The following is a 16,863-nucleotide window of genomic DNA, read 5'->3' on the forward strand; positions in this document are numbered from 1 at the left end:
GTCTCTCACAGATACATCATGACAAAAACACCGGTATCTCGTCGAGTCAAGCTCTGGTGTTATTACTACGGGGCACAGAGCTGCACCGGCAGTAGCGCTGCATTAGGAAAGTTTAACTATAAGGTCACTGAAAATATAAGCGTGCTTCTGACCGAGGAGAGTACAAGTCTTAAGATGAGCTCTGCACTCAGAGGGAAGTGCAGGGAAGAGTCTGAGCAGTTGCTAGGGTCAGGGCTCTTACAGGGGTGGTGTACGGGACAAGGAGGTGGTCAGTGCTACAAGGGAGCCAACAGCAAACTTTCCTGTCCTGCAAAAACACACAGCAACTGGAGGGTGATGATTTGATAGCATTTCTTATTCTCTTGTGCTAGTTTGTCCCCAAGGAAAGCAATTTTGGACCTGAAACACGTTTCACTGGCTGTGGATATAAGTTGTTCAGGACTGATTGGTTTCATTAACAAACCCTTGCCATGCTTTGAACGAAACCTTAGCATGGTTGGGGTTCTCCTCCTTCAGCTGTGAAATGATTGTTGTCAGTGCTGTTCCCGCTCACTACGTGGCACCAAGTGGTGTGTTTCTGCTTCATACACCTCATGCTCCAGAACATCGAAGGGCATCAAAGACATTCTAGGGCCACGGAGTGGGGAAGGGTTTAGAGGTGAAACCGTGCGAGGAGCGGCTGAAGTCCCTGGGTCTGTTCAGCTGGAGCAGAGGAGGCCGAGGGCAGCCTCATGGCCTCTGCAGCCCCGTCCCGAGGGCAGGAGGAGGGGCAGGGCTGGTCTCTGCTCTCTGGTGACCAACGCCAGGCCCCGAGGGGATGGCAGGGAGATGTGCCAGGGGAGGGCTAGGCTGGGCATTAGGAGAAGGTCCTTCCCCCCGAGGGTGGTGGAGCCCTGGCACAGGCTCCCCAGGGAGGCATCACGGCACCAGCCCGGCGATGTTCCAGAAGCACTTGGCCAAGGCCCTCAGAGCCATGGTGTGAATTTGGGGTGTCCTGGGCAGGGACGGGAGCTGGGCTCGATGGTCCTTGTGGGTCCCTTCCAGCTCAGGGCATTCTGTGATTCGATCCATGAGCACCTGTGGGAAGGCCAGTATCCCCGTTACAGAGCTGCCACCCTGGGTAGCACCGCCGTTTTGTTTCTAAAGCAGTTCGGTCAGACCGTTAACGTGCAGGGGACGGGCGGAGGCTGGGAGGGCTGCGTTGCCTTTCTACAGCAATGAAAAGGCTCAGCCATAACATTTCTGCTCTCCACGAGTGACTCGGTGAAGGGCTGCGGTCCCGCTTGCTGCGGCCACCGCTGCCTGCCCGCGGGACCACGGCGGCGCGCCGGGAGGGCACGGCCGCCATCCCGGAGAGAGGGCCTGAGGAAACACCCCCCTCCCCGCCCCCGGTGTGGAGCGACAGGAAGGAACGTCACGGAGGCGCCCCGCCCGGCGATGACGCGATGCGTGCCGAGAACGGCGTCAGCGCGCCCCGTGAGGTAGCGGGGTGCAGGCTGGAAATGGCGGGTGCCTGACCGGGTGAGGCAGCGCCGGGCGCGGCCTGTGCCTGCCGGTCCCTGCCCCTGCGCCTCGGGACGCGCCGGCCCTCGGCCGTACTGCGGCCGGGAAAGGCGTACGGCTGGTTGCTGTGACAACGACCAACTTAGTTCTCCTCCAATCACTGTGCCTGTTACTTTGAGCCCTCCGGCAGGCGCCCAATCACAGGGGAACTCTCAGAGCCGCGTGCGCGCGGTTGGTTAAGGTGGCTCGAAGCAGCCTCGTTTCGCGGCTTAAGGTGGCTCTGGCGGGGGGGGTGGCACTACCCGGGGTACCCTCCTCGCCGGGGCGGGCAGCAGCCACGCTTACGGGGCGAGCGGTGGCGGAGGCCGGCCAGACCCCACCGGGTGAAGGTAGGGTGCCGCGGTTGTCCCTGGAGCCCCGCGCCGGGGATGGTCCACTCCGCCTGGGCCACCGCTCTTTCCCCGAGGACCAGAGCGGCGGAACCCGGCCCCTTCCTCCCGCCCGCCCCCTCAGAGCCCATCCCCTCGGACCGTCTCAGCCCATAGGCTGGGCTGTGCCCCGCCCCCGGCAGGCAAGCCAATCCCTGCCGGCAGCCAGGGCCCGGCCCCGGACTGACAGGACTGGCGGCAAATGGGAGGGAGCGGGCAGGAACGGAAGGCGGTGCTGGGCCGGGACCCGAAGTTGGAGGACGGGAGGGCCGGGCCGTGGCGCGGAGCGGTGGGGCGGGGGGCGCTCCCTGAGGTAGCAGGTGAGTGAGTGGGGCCGCCCCCCTCGGCCGTGCGGGATTCCTGGAGGGGTCCGGCTGCGGGGCTGGGCTGGGCTAGGCGGGGCGGGGCGGGCTGACCCGGGGAGGGCGGCCTGGGGACAGCCCCTGCCCTCAGCCAGGCTCGGCTCCGCCCGGGCAGCGTTTCCTCACGATGTGGGGAGCTTTGTCCTTCACCTCCCCTCACAACGGTGTGGTTTTGCCCTTCGGCGGCCAGGCTGCCATGCTGCCCCTGTGTCCCCCACGCTGGAGGCACTGGGGCAGTCCGCGAGTTACAGAAGTCCCTCGCAGGCCAAGGTTGGCTGAGAGGTTCGTGGCCTGTTCGTGGCCTGAGAGTGGGATGGGTCCTGCCACCTCAGGATGTGACCACGGGCCAGTTGTCTGGGGTCTGAGTCGAAGAGATGCTCAGCCTGCACCGCTTCGGGCAGTCTTTGAGCAGAGCAACAGGGACATGTCACTTGAATGTTGTAAGGGATATCAGATGGCCAGCAGGAGCCGGGCAGGGATGGGGCCCCTGTGCTCGGCCCTGGGGAGGCCCCACCTCGAATGCTGGGCTCAGGTTTGGGCCCCTCGGGACAAGAAGGACCTTGAGGGGCTGGAGCGTGTCCAGAGAAGGGCAGCGGGGCTGGGGCAGGGTCTGGAGCACAAGTGTGCTGGGGGGCGGCTGAGGGAGCTGGGGGGGTTTAGCCTGGAGAAGAGGAGGCTGAGGGGAGCCCTTCTCGCTCTCTGCAGCTGCCTGAGAGGGGCTGGAGTGAGGGGGGGGCTGGTCTCTGCTCCCAAGTCACCAGTGACAGGTGAGAGGAAATGGCCTCAAGCTGCGTCAGGGGAGGTTTAGGTTGGAGATTAGGGGAAATGTATTCACTGCAGGAGTGGTCAGGCCCTGGCACAGGCTGCCCAGAGAGGTGGGGGAGTCACCGTCCCTGGAGGTGTTTAAAAGACATGCAGACGTGGCACTTGGGGACATGGTTTAGGAGGCCTAGGGGTGTTGGGTTGGTGGTTAGACTTGATGATCCTAGAGGTCTTTTCCAACCTTAACGATTCTATGATTTTAATATCCGTATACCAGAATCCCCCTCTGTACAAAGGGGTCTTTTCACCAATGTCCGTTGCTCAGGGTTGCTGATGCCCCTTGAGGTCTTTGGTGAAAGGAGCCATCACAGCGTGCAGGGACCTCAGATGGGCTTGCTGTGTGCGGTGCTTTCCAGACACCTACAATGAGTCTGGCTTTAAGGAATTTAGCCTCCAAACTCTGCTCACAGCGATTACACTGAAATGACCTCTGTCTGCGTAAAGAGCAGCGCTGTCATCCCCAGCACGTGGCGATGGCGTGACTAATGTAATGCTGTGAACAAGCCACAGAGGTACACAGGCAGTAGAGAAATGAAAAGCAGGGCTTGGAGGACTTCAGAGACTTTTTGATAAGACCTTTGGATATGGCAAGGCCTGATATTAAATGCCGGCTGAATATGTCACCTTTAGGGCCAGGCTAGTTTGCGAGCTCTTGTAAAGCGAGGTCTGTGTGAGTCTGTGCGTGTGAGACTTTGTGAGAAGGCATTTAAACTCTACTTTCTCTGCTGAGATGTGCAGCTGTTAGTCTGATTCCTGGGCGTTTTCTGTGGATGGCCCTTCAGCAGGATTTCATTGCAGGTGTTGGACCATTGAGTTCATTTGACCTAATTCTACATATATTTTTTTTTCCTTAGTGTCACCTTGGAGGAATATAACCTTGCTGCCCCACTGACTCGCTGGAAATACTGGCTTATCTGCACTTCTGCCTACGGTGCCTACCCTATCTCAGCGTAGCCTGGTGGGGGAAGAAAAGCAGCAGAGAAACAGATAACTTTTTTTGCGCTTCGCTGAAGTAGTAGTTGCTTGTCCAAGCAAGACAGGATGGATGGGAGGAAGTGGTACCAAGTTACAGATAAGGTGGTTCCAGCAGGGTCCAAGGCTCTTCTCTAGAGAAAAGTTCCAGCATCAGAGAGGCTGGAAAGCAAACACTCCAATCAACCAAAATGGAAGGAGGCAACAGTCCAAATCTGCAACTTCAGCAACTCCCGTTGGCCACAGCAGCAGTTTCTGTGCAGCCGCACACTGACTCCTTTTCTTACAAGGTCAGATTTCTACCCAGTCTATCCCTAGAAGGCCCTAGCTAGCCAAGTAAGCTGTATTTTGCCACTGCATTTCGGTTACTTTTTTTTCAGAAAATGCACAGTCTTTGTATTTAGCCATGCCTGGAGGCCCCGGTGTATTATATGCTGGGTATATAAGCAATGAGAGAAAGAAGGAGAAATTCTGTGTCTTGAAGAGCTAGATAAAGTGGAGAAAGGACTGGCAGTTAAAAGTTGTGGATGACTAAAGGTGGCTAGATGCAATAAATTCTGCTAGGTGCCTTTTCAGACTAACCCGTACAGCAGTAACTGAGACCAGATGTTCTGGTCTGCTGTATGCTCAAGCACTACATACATACAAAAACTGAGTTTCAGGTGGGTCAGCCCAGCCAAGCAAAGAGCCTGCAGCTGAGGTAGGACATGCTGTTGTAGTTTCTCCTTATTCTCCAACTGGGAATGGAGCTGTTCCCAAATCCTCTGCATCCCTGATTCTGAAGGTGCTCAGAAGATCCCAGCAAGAAGGGTTTTTTTTTTTCGCTGGGAAATGTACTTTGCTGAGAACGCAGTCCTAGGTGCGTTTCAAAAGTTGACCAGACTGACGTTGGCTTGGAAGCTGTCACGGTCCCGAAGAGGATCCCAAACCTGTGCAGCACTTCAGGGCTTTTCAGCTGGGGCACTGTCTCCTCCATGTCTTCTAAACTGAAGTTGGTCACTGAACCAGTAAACTGTGCTGAGCTTCTCTGGCTACGTCTGTGATCCCACAGTGACGTTTTCCTGCCCACATACTGTCTGTTGTGGGAAGATCTCTCAGGTGTTTTTGAACAAAGCTGCTTGGGTGAATCTTATTGACATATATCCTGATAAAGAGATTTTTCTTCTACTGATAAAACTTGAAATCTTAAAGTCCTTGTCTTACTATGTATGAGAAAATCAGGAATAGTATATTTACTCTTAAGGGAGGACTGTGAATGTGAGCTCGGTTATCCCAAATCAATCAAAGTAAGTGCTAGACTGTGTCTTGGAGACCAGCACTGAAATGGAAAGTGTTAATGACATCTAATGAGATTTACACAGTTGTTGGAAGAACACAAATGCTAAATGGCCTGGCTTAGCCTGGGGCTCTTCTGTTCACCCTTAATATAAGTTTCCTTTGTGATTCAGCCTGCTTTACATCCTTTTTTTTATTTCAAATGTTGTCTTTAGACCGTGAGAATTATTGGTGAGCTGGGAATGCTAACGTAGAAGGGGTTGGGAGCTTGCTAGGAGCTTCTACCAGTTGCCTATTACTTTGGAATAACTGGTTCATATAAATAACAGCATAAAATCTGTGATAATTGGGCTGCCTCATCAAACGGGCTAAATTAACTACTGAACCTGCAGATGTTCTAAGTGGAGAAGAGCAGGAGAGTTCTTAAGATGTGACCCGCAGAATGCAGAGGTTCCTGATCCATCCTCTGCTGAATTGCAGGGCAATAAACATCCTCATGGACAGAGTTTTTCAAAGGGAAGGATGAGTGAATGCGTCGTTGTGTTTAGCTCTACCTCTTCCCCTCTGAGAAACTGCAAAGAATGCAAATATATGCATGCTAATTTAAGTCTCTTGCAGAAAGTGTCTGTTGAGGAAGGGTTATCTTTCACCTGAGTTTCACAGATTTGGAACACAGCCACAAGGAACTTACCTGAATTGCCCTGGATCATGTAGAAAGGGGGAAAATTAAACAGACTTTTTACTGATACAGGAACTGTTTTAAAAGTCTGCTGTCTTCCAGATCGTGCAAAAAGCTCCAACTTCCTTCAGGGTCCAGTGGCTAAATTTAATATCTGTGCATTTACTTTGTTTTTACAGGAGAACTTGATTGGTGCATTACTAGCTATTTTTGGGCATCTTGTTATCAGTATTGCACTCAACCTTCAGGTGAGTATCATGAAGCAAATATTGATCATGCCTCAAGCCTCCTCCATTAAAAAGCATCAAGCACGCCAAAGATTCTTTGCCTTTATTTTCTTTCCCAGAAATACAGCCACATCCGACTGGCAGGTTCCAAAGACCTCCGAGCCTACTTCAAAACGAAGACATGGTGGTGTGGGCTGTTTCTGCTGATGCTGGGCGAACTGGGAGTGTTTTCCTCTTATGCCTTTGCTCCTCTTTCACTGATTGTGCCACTCAGTGCAGTGTCTGTTATAGGTAAGGGGGAAGGAGACAATGACTGTGCGAGTCTGAGCACGTTCCAGTGTGAGGTTGCTGATCATTGGGCTGCTACATAACTCACTGTTTCTCTCTCCTTCTTTTGTAGCTAGTGCAATCATAGGAATTATATTTATTAAAGAAAAATGGAAGCCCAAGGATTTTTTGAGTAAGTTCCACAGTTCCTTTTCATTTTTCCTCTCTGTTCACAAGCCATTCAACACAGAGAATGGCCTCTCAAGAGTCATAATTAGAGGGGTGGCAAGACCTCCGTTAGCTACAGTACCTCTTCAAAGGAATGCGTCATCTCATCCACTGTTTGATGATCCATAAAAATCCATAAAAATGGATTTTTGGGTTTTTTTCTGACTTGTGCCAAATCATCTGAATCTCACAGATTTTAGAAATACATGGAAATGGTGCTTGGAGGATCTGAGAGTCGTGGTTCTCTGGGCTGAAGGTGCAGCCTAAGGCCTTGACTCTGCAATAGTATAGGCACAACTGAATCAGCTGAATTTCTTACGTGCACAAGCGTTTGCAGAACAGCGGCGTTCATTCTTCCATTTCCTAGAGAACGGGCCGTGGGCAGTGCCAGGCAGCGTAAGCCCCAGATATAGATCTTGTAGCTCCTCTTTGTTTAGCAGATGCTACCTGGTATGACCTTTTTTTTTCCTCAACTCACAGCCCATACATTGCCTGGGGTTTTCTTGGTTCTAATATTTTGAAAGCGGAGCATGAAGGGCAGAGGAATGAGTCATCCAGAGCAATGTGCATGATGTCATTAATGGTCACTGTGCATGTGCGATATCAATTCCAGGCATCCACACTAACCCACTAACTTTGTCCTCTCTCTTTTTTTTTTGTTTGTTTTGTCCTTTGGTTGCCAAAGGACGCTATGTTTTGTCCTTTGTAGGCTGTGGTTTGGCAATTGTTGGAACTTATCTGCTGATAACATTTGGACCTAATAGTCATGAGAAGATGACAGGAGAAAATATCACTAGGCATTTAGTGAGCTGGCCATTTCTGTTGTATATGGTAAGATGGCCCATAAAATGTGGGACAGTTTTCTGCTATCTGCCTGACTGGGAGTTTCATTTCAAGCATTATCTTCCCTTACGGTTACTAGCAATATTCCTTGGACTTGCTAATGAATCTATGCCAGCTTTTCCCGGCGTCAGTTCCACATTGCCTGTGGACACCTGCATGCACAATTTGGAACCCTCCCATTCTTGCTCTGAATTATTCTGTTAGGACCTAAATACCTTTACCTGAAAAGATTTGGAAATGCTTGCCTTCTCCCTGACCTGTTGGCTTCAGCCTGTGGCAGTGGTACTGATGGCAGCCGAGAGCAGCTCCTCCAGAGGTGTCCAAATACTGTGCTTGCACCTGGGCTTTTTCTAGACTGACCTTCTCTGGAGCCATCAATCTCTCACTGAAAATCTTATGAAATCTATCGCTTTTTAATGGAGGGAAGTGTGGCTATTCAATAAGATGTGTGCTGCAGGGATAACTGAAAGAACCACGTTACGGAAAGTAGGCTGCGACCTCTGAGTGAATATTCAGTCAGGAGTATTTGATCTGCTGCTTTACCATGAATGTAACATAAAAGTGTCCCATGTTTCCTGTTCTGCAAGAAGCTATTGAATATCTCGTCTATTTAGAACTGAAGATCATGCTAAATTTGATCTATAATTGTGTAGGATCCTCATTTTCCTTTGGTTTGCCCTTTTGTGTAATTCTAATGTTTGACAGGCTCAGAATCCCATTTACTGCCAACCCCGTACACCCCGCATCTTTTAATATTCTTATTTCTATGTTTTGTAGCTCGTGGAGATCATCGTATTCTGCCTGCTACTATATTTTTACAAGGAGAAAAACGTGAACTACATTGTAGTTATTCTTCTGCTGGTAGCTTTGCTGGGTAAGTTAGTATGGATTTGTAAGACCTCCTAACTCTGGCTTATAACAGTAAACCACAGTAAACAGAGGCGTCTGTGGGTTATAGGGAATTATATTGACCTAATTAATGCCATAAAGTGCACCAATCTACTCCAGAAATGTTACTTCCAATTAGATGAAGCTGATATCTCGCAGTGATGTTTAGGATCTTGGCAAATGACCTTTGAATAATTAAGACTTATCTCCCATAAGGACAAATCTGCCAAATACAGAATGTGCAAGTTATTTATTAGTGTTCTTAATTTTAATCTGTGCAAGCAGAGCATGATACAATATCTTATCTATTCAGTGGACAAGGAGAGCTGATTCAGTGGATGAAGGAGATCATTTGACCTACAAGAATCTTCTTGGCTCTGGGAAGATTTGCTGTGTGGCTAAAGAAATGATAAATACTCTGCCGTGCCAGTATGTCCCTATTTCAATTGGGAGAGCCCCTGGGCATGGGGTCAACTGATGTTTTTGACATCCTCATAGCCTACAGCGGGATCCTACAGTGACTTTGGAAAGGCCATGATTTCATTTGTACCTTTCTCCACAGTAATCTGTTTTTTTTAAGAAACTGTGATCAATTAAACTTTAAAAAGGGTGACTAATAGCCAGGCAGTGACGCAGTCTGACGTGCTGTTGAATCTATGTCACAGGCCTCAATTTTTGCTATTTATGCAACTTCAGTCACTGCAGTGTCTTGTCTGTCTGGGTTTTTTTTTGTTTTTTTTTAACTGTTTGCAGCTGGATTTCAGTAGCTGATGCCTCAGAGGCTGCGTGAATCATAGACAAAGCAATTATCCTAATTCTGAATGGCCCTGACTTGTGCTTTCAAGAAATGGAAAGGAAGTAGGCTCTTTCTGTTTCTTGTTTTGAAAATTTCCTTAGCTTTATTAACCAAGCCAATATGGCATCAGAAATGAAAATTTGTATCCTTCCATCACGGAATTGCACACCACTGTTTAACCACTTAAAAAAACCCAAACCAGTAAATGCTCCCAGTCCTGTAGAGAAGGGGACCATGATACAGAAAGGTTAAGTGATTTATTGAAGGTCACTGCGGTGAAGTTGTTGGGAATAAAACTGGTAGAGCTGGGGACAAAATATGCACTTTGCACCCCTTGTTTGCCGTGGCAAAAGGAGAGTTCAAGTTCTGTAGATCTTGCGTTTGTTTGTTGTGCGTAGAGCAACTGTGCAGCGTTCGTGTCCCATTGAGCATGTGTCGGTGCTTCAGCTGAGTCTTGGTAAACATTCACAGGCTCCATGACTGCTGTGACAGTGAAGGCTGTGGCAGGCATGATTGTTGTCTCGATACAAGGAAACTTACAACTCGACTACCCTATATTTTATATCATGTTGGTGTGCATGATTGCTACAGCGATCTTTCAAGCAACGTAAGTCATTCACTCTCTTTTTAGTAGATAAGTAATCAGTGGGCTGTTTGTTATCCATTCCAAGAATGCTGATTAAATTTTAGGAGAAAAATTACCGATTCTCTTCTGTGCCCTGTCCTCAAGAGGGCCCTGTGCCCTGCCCTGCGCTCCGTGTCACAGGAGCCTGAGATGGTGGTGTTCTGTTCTTTTCCATGTAGTGACATTGCCAAGTAATTTTAATCCCAAATTTATGCATCATTCAAGTATTTGCAAAACAATGTTAGGAATGAAATGGTGGCAAATCAAATACAGTATCTGTGAACTGGCTAAAATCAGAGTGCAGAATCAGTGTTGTTGATGATGCGTCTATTTGTTTTTCCCTCTGCACTTGGAATAACATAAAAAGCCGGTAGCAGCAGGGATAAAAAGCTATTCAAAACGTGAGTGATGTTCTGGCCCTAAGGTCACTGGTAGTAATTTCAGCGCCTTTCGTCAGTACAGCCATAGGGCTTATTTCTCTGTCATTTATATTAATTCCACAGAGGGTGCTGCAGGTTTAGTGAGAAAGAGAATACATTTTCTTAAATTTATGCATTGTTTTTGAAAGGTGTTTCCAAAAAGAAGGAGACCTATACTAGTCCGTAATAACTGCTGTACAAGTTGAGCATCTTTCCCAAATCTGTCTGTCATTGTATTGCAGGTTTCTAGCTCAAGCCTCACAGCTGTATGACTCGTCTCAGATTGCCAGCATCGGCTACATCCTGTCCACAACAGTCGCAATCACAGCAGGTAACAGTGCACGAAACAGTGTGGTGGGCCCTTCTAAAGGAAGGGCGGGCAAAAGATTTTTGAAAAACAATCCTCACTTACAGGTGAGGAAGGTGAACACTCACCCAGATGATGACTTATATTTCCTTGTCATCTCTCTAATGCAGCTGGCTTTGTTTCTTTTTCCTTTCAAAAACTGTGAATTATCCCATTAGACTGTTAAAATTCTCCATTAAGTTCTGTCACTTTGTTTAAAGTGCATGGGAACTTACGTTTGAGACTGGATTACTCATACCATGCGAGCGTGTAGAAGAGGGTGATGCATGCTCTTATATGTGCAACTTGAATATACAGCTAAAATTTCTCATGTAGCTCTCTCTAGATTTTGTTATAAATGTGATGCAGCGTATAAACGTATTTTGCCTCCTCTGTCCAAAGGTGTTACAGTTCTCTTCCTGATAGTCTTGTTTGCCTTGTACGTAGAGCGCAGCCGCTCACAGCTGTATAGGCACTCTTCTTTCTGAACACTTGACCCCAATTTCAGCCCTTGCCCAGACAGGAAAAGCTTTGTCTGCATAAACAAAGAGGATTTTAAACCCTGTAGGCTTCAAACCTAAGGAGCAGCCTTTTAGTGGTTTTGTTCTCCTTGCTTAGACATGCAGCAAAACTGGTGGGGGAAAAAAACCAACTAACCAACCAAACAAAAAAAAAACCTAAAACCCCCGGTGAAAGTGCATCTGCCTGACCGTGCTGGATGCTGTCTGTGTAATGCTTCTCTAGGTGTAGCAGGGCAATAGCCTCCCCCGTAAATTACACATTGCCTTTTAATGCTCCTCTTCAGTGTCATGAGAGAGTATAGCCTATTCTTTGGCTAATGTTTATTTCCTGCCATGTTCTAAGCCGTATGCTGCTCTCAGATTTATCAGCTTTATTTACTTTACTACAATTAGAAATGTAAAGAATAGGAGCCGGAATGCACATCCTCTTGACATCCAGGGCAGCAAGGACGCTTGTCAGAAGTTTGAGCTGTATAAACTTGTTTGGGGTCAAGAGTTTGTGCCCTGTTGTAGTTGGAGAGATCCGATTTGGTTTGTCATTCAGACTTCAGAAATAGAGTGTCTCTTGTTTATGTGGTAACCACTGCTGCGTGGTGAGAATTTGGCTCAGGCTTTATTAGCACAGTGACATGCAATAGTTCAGCAACGTTTCCTTTGCAACCCCCTACCCCAATATGGAAAAATTTGTACTAGTTGCCATGCTGCTGTACACATTTACTTGCACCTGTATTAGTTACACCGGTATAACTATTTTGGTAGTGAAATTCTAAAAGATTTGTCAATAAATTGTATTAAAATAGAAATCAGGCCACCTTCTTCTGTTTTAAGATTGTAAAAAAACCAAAGGTGCTGACTACAAAAATAGGAATCTTACATGATTCGGTTTCTGGAGGGACTAGTGCTGGAGATGTAGCACTAATTGCTCAGGTAAGCCTGGAAGAAAGATGCCATGAATTTTTTCCTTTTAAAGGAGCAACCTTTTACTTGGACTTCACCGGTGAAGATGTTCTCCATATATGCATGTTTGCGCTTGGGTAAGTGTTTAAAGTTTCCTTGATAGAAAACTAGAAAGTATTTCTTCATATGACTAAAATTTTAAAAATACATGTCTGTCTGTATATATATATTGGAGGTACATACATTCGTGGAGAGGACAAACTGAAAGCACTTCCTCTGTTGGAGCAGACCGTGGTCTTGTCTGAGTGACGACGGATGCTCTAGAGGAACTGTATAACACTTAGGTTATGCATAATTGTACACCATCAAACACTAAATCCCTTGCTGACTGTACTGGAGATCAGCTTGGGTGTTGAAGCATATTGGCTGTTTTTCAAGCTACCTGCTCCTGAATCTAGAAGAATTGCAGAATAACCAAAAGAAGCCATCTCCAGGGAATCTATTTCAGGTTTTGCTCTGAGCCTTCACTGAACTGACTGGACTTCTGGAGTCCCATTTCCTAGGGCATGGGCACTCACGCACTGCAGATATGATCAGTAAAACGTTTGCTGTGTAACTCAGTATTTAGTCCTAGTACAGTGTCTTGATGTGATTAGCTCTCCATAAGCAGGGGCCGTTCTGAAATGCCTTTCAGGTTAGTACAGAAAAAAACAGTTGGGAGATTAATGTTATGAACTGTGCCTTTCTCTGTCAACATACTGTAAAAATCAAGATCGACAGTTGTTAAAGTGTTTACTGATGGGACTTTCAAAGGTCAGGCTGCTAAATCCTGGAATTTCATCAAAGAAAACCAAGTTTTGATATGCTTCCTTTCCCCTTTAGTTAGTCAAGATTAATTAATTAACGTGAAAACTTTTCCTGCCATTTGATAAAGAAAAGGTGAAAGTGTTCTGATCGCTAGGGGGATTTTGATACTGTTGAAGAGGGTTATTCAGCTGAGACAGTTCCCTGTGATTCTGACTTCACAGTTCTTTCTCTTCCCGTTCTGAACTCTTTATGATGCTACATGATAGGCACTCAGAAGCTCTCCCTTTTCATAGTTATCTCAGTAGACCTTGTCTTCTCTCGCAGGTGTCTCATAGCATTTCTAGGTGTCTTCCTGATCACAAGAAATAGGAAGAAATCTGTTCCATTTGAACCTTACATATCAATGGATGCTATGCCAGGTAAAAATACAGTGGTTTATCACTCTTCCACTTTTAAGTGTTGGGTTTCACAGTGAAAGCTCAAGCTTTAGGCCCTGTTAACTCTCGGGATATATCAGGTGGCTGTGGTTTATTCTAGTGTTTCCTTCTCACATTTGTTTATGCCTTGTGAGGGGTACGTGCCTGTTTTACACGGAGCAGAGAAGAGGTGATATGCTGCTTGGATGCGCTTATTCTGTGTCCCCTGACACCGGGGGGATGTCAGATTTTGCCAGCACAGCCTTGTCCAGCTGGCTGCTGTCTGGGAAGCAGAGCTAGTTTTGAGCGTTTGCTTGGGACTGGGCTTGGTCTTCATCCAGCAGGAAGAACTGATTTTTGGGGAAGACTGAGGTGTGTTGCAAGAGGTGGAGGCCAGGGGAGCAGGAACTGCTTTTGGGAAGTATAGCTAAACTCTTTCTGGTGAGCTGTAGGAAAGATGCAGCGCTTGATAAATAACTGGCTGCCATCCCTCATTCCCTTGATGCCTATTTCTCCATTAGCTGCTTTAGCGCTAAGCAGAAAAACATTATGTCTTTCATTTAACACTGAAGGAACTGATGAGCCACGTATCACAAACCCTGAGACTACATCATTTGCTGATTTAACAGAGTGCAGGAAGAATGCACTTTTGTTCCTAAGCATTTAATCTCTGTCTTTGCTCTTTTCAGGCATGCAGAACATGCATGATAAAGGGATTGCTGTTCAGCCTGACCTCAAAGCTTCTTTTTCCTACGGTGCCCTAGAGAACAACGACACCATGCCGGAAATTTATACTCCAGCTACATTGCCGATTGTGCAGGAGCAACATGGTTCCAAAGGAGTCTCTGCTCCACCCTACCGGGTGCTGGAGCACAGCAAAAAGGAGTGAGTGACCTTTACGGAACTGCTCTGAATCATCAGAAGTATGAATTTTATTTATTTGCCCGTTAAAATATAAGCAAATGTAAAGCCAACCTTGATATAGTTTAAAGCTCATCTCCAACTTAAATTTCAAGGCTGATTATTAAAATAAACAACTCTCTATAGCTGGGAAGTTGAAAGCATTTGCCTTGGCAAGAAGTAAATCACAGTTCTCCATTGAAGGCTGCTGTCTGGAAGTGTGAAATGGTGAGTGCAGTACCATGGCAGTATGAAACTGATGAGATAGTGGACGCTGTGAAAATGCAGAGCTGTGGGAAAAGAAGTGACTGTGCAATTTTTAGTCCTGCTGGGAGTGGGTTTATCTCCAAACAGAAGTTTTCAGGAGTTGCTCACAGAGAACGGGGGGCAGGATTTAATCTTTCTTATATAGAGACTGTGATGGATTTCCAGAGAAGTTGTAAATCCTCATGTCTCTAGTGTAACCACCAAACTACCTTAACATGGCAATAAAATGTAACTGTTTTCAAGTGTGAATACTGAAACTTACTGTTTTTAGAGCAGCATATTTGGTCAGAGTAAGCAAGATACTTTATTCCTTCAAAAGGCGAATCTTGGGCACTTCCCATACAACTATTCTCTGACTAGTGTTGAACATATGCACTGAGTATGTGAATTATTTTTGTAGCACCACTGGATTCCATGGCGGCTTAGAACAAAGATTACTTGCCAGTTCTCTGGTTTCAGAGCAGGAGCTTCAAGTTGGATTAAGTGGTTCAGAGGGAACACTAAGTACGAGAAGAAGAAGAAACGAGAATAGAATGTGACTGGTATCTGGTGGGAATTTTTTGTAGTTCTTGATGAGGTCTTAATTCTCTATTGCTTTTATTTTCTTTGTGGTTGAGGCAGGATTCCCAACCTTGTTTAGTGGACTTAAATGCTTAAATGTATTGACACTCCTTAGTTAAATAGCTCAGTCTAGGTGTTTTAGGCTGGGGTCCCCCCTCCTCTTTTTTTTTTTTTTCTTTAAAAAAAGATACTGGTCTAATATTGTGAATGACCTAAGAAGAAAAAAGAAGTATGCACAGTCCAGCTCTCAGTGAGGACTGTAAGAATAATGGATCATTGTGTACTCATGATATTTATCTTTCCAGCTTCCAAGAGATGGCTAGAAGCTGATACAAAGGGAGAACAGACACAAGGGGGGGGAACTTGTCAAGTGAAAAGGACAAAGTACAACACTTCCTGGATATGCAAGTTGTACTGGCACTTTGATTATCATCATCTTCTCCAAAAGCAGTTGTTTAGCTGGGAAACAGAATTTTCAGTCTGCTCAGTGTGTCTTGCACTGTATGCGTAGTGGAGTGTCTCCACGACCTTAGAAGACTTTATTTGAAATGAATAGCGCTTGTGTTCCGTGCACTTTTAAGTGGTTACTCTGATACCAAGGGGTTTGGGAGGACCTTGGACTTGCAGCAGTGGCTTTCTGCATTTTTTTTTTTTTTTAAATCGACTCATAGCCAGTTTCTGTTCCCACTACCAAAAATTCCCAAGAACTCCACTGACCTGTATATAGTTATTCCAGATTCTCGCTATTGTATATGACAACAGAACTGTTCTTTTGCATATGTTTGCTTTGCCAGCCTTGAATACTAATTTAATCTGGAAATACTTGAGATTGCCTTGGCATTTTAGTGCAGCTTAGAAAAATTATGACCTTCCCCCCCCGCAAAGCATAGATGCCTAGTGGCTGTATGGGTACCTAGAAGTGAAGTTTCTTCACCAGCTTGGCATGCCTGTCAATTCAGATCTTATCAGTGGCATCCTGTACACTACAGCTTATGAAACCTCAAGAAACAACAGCTTTTCTTTCACCCTCAATACCTTTTGTGTTTAAGTAAGATAACAATGTTAATGGGCTAATATTGCCAGAACATTAATCTTGTTGGAGTTGCAGTGACACTGATTTACTACCTTTGGCTTTGTATCCCCGGTAATCAATTGTTTGTGAATTTATGTGCAGCTTTTGTTCATTAACGATACAAAACAAAGTAGTACCAGGGAGGCTGAATGGGAAGGGCACAAGAATGCTGGCTTTTCTTATCGCTTCCCTTTTAATCAATGAGGCAGTAGCTGTTTTGACCTGGTCTGAAACCACAGAAACATACCGTTCTAAAACAAGCCGTGCTAAACCACGCATAGCTACAAACTCTACTTTTTACATGGCAATATTCTCTGTGTTTCATTACTATGGATGTTGCTGCGGTATAAAATAATCAGAAGCACCTAAATGTTTTGCCGCTGACTCCTCCTGTAAGGATGGTCCTGTGTGTCACAGAACGTAGTTTTCTCACTTCTTAGTGTTTCAATAGTATTTAAAAACTGCAGCTGACTGCTGCGCAGGCTTCGTAGCCAGCAAATGGCTGGTTAGGTTTTTCTCTGAATCGTGGGACCTGACATCATGAGATGGACGCAGAGTACTTTGCCAGGGGGAGAGAGCTACTCCTGATGCTGAGCCCCTGCTGCACTTCTCTTCTGTGGGCTGCTCTCTGGCCTGATTCAGTGGGTTTTTTGCAGTAAGCTGCCTGGATACTCCACAGCCCTGAAGCCTGAGCACTGCCTGCCTCCTGGCCTGGCCTTCCTCTCTGCCAGAGGCCCCTGTT

At 46.6% G+C, this 16,863-nt stretch overlaps 1 protein-coding gene across 2 annotated transcripts; it reads left to right on the forward strand.

The window, feature by feature from the left end:
• Nucleotides 1–2,156: 2,156 nt before the first annotated feature.
• NIPAL3 (NIPA like domain containing 3) lies at nucleotides 2,157–14,737 on the forward strand. 2 transcript variants are annotated; one of them, XM_064471519.1, is made up of 12 exons: nucleotides 2,157–2,251; nucleotides 3,970–4,377; nucleotides 6,221–6,289; nucleotides 6,388–6,559; nucleotides 6,669–6,728; nucleotides 7,449–7,594; nucleotides 8,384–8,480; nucleotides 9,762–9,897; nucleotides 10,577–10,665; nucleotides 12,172–12,235; nucleotides 13,230–13,324; nucleotides 14,011–14,737. In XM_064471519.1, the coding sequence occupies exons 2-12, from the start codon at nucleotides 4,279–4,281 to the stop codon at nucleotides 14,208–14,210; spliced, it is 1,227 nt and encodes a 408-aa protein (XP_064327589.1). In that variant the 5' UTR covers nucleotides 2,157–2,251; nucleotides 3,970–4,278; the 3' UTR covers nucleotides 14,211–14,737. The 2 variants fall into 2 exon arrangements, with proteins under 2 accessions (XP_064327589.1, XP_064327590.1); XM_064471520.1 differs by having other exon boundaries at nucleotides 7,473–7,594.
• Nucleotides 14,738–16,863: the final 2,126 nt, after the last annotated feature.

This window comes from Phalacrocorax carbo, chromosome 22 (genome assembly GCF_963921805.1).
Source record: "Phalacrocorax carbo chromosome 22, bPhaCar2.1, whole genome shotgun sequence".
Classification (NCBI taxonomy): Eukaryota; Metazoa; Chordata; class Aves; order Suliformes; family Phalacrocoracidae; genus Phalacrocorax; species Phalacrocorax carbo.

Coding starts and splice junctions, on each gene's coding strand:
- NIPAL3 (XM_064471519.1), top strand. CDS start 4,279: ATGGAAGGAGGCAACAGTCCAAATCTGCAACTTCAGCAACTCCCGTTG. Junction 8,481..9,761: donor TCTGCTGGTAGCTTTGCTGG/GTAAGTTAGTAT, acceptor AAACATTCACAG/GCTCCATGACTGCTGTGACA. Junction 12,236..13,229: donor ATATGCATGTTTGCGCTTGG/GTAAGTGTTTAA, acceptor CTTCTCTCGCAG/GTGTCTCATAGCATTTCTAG.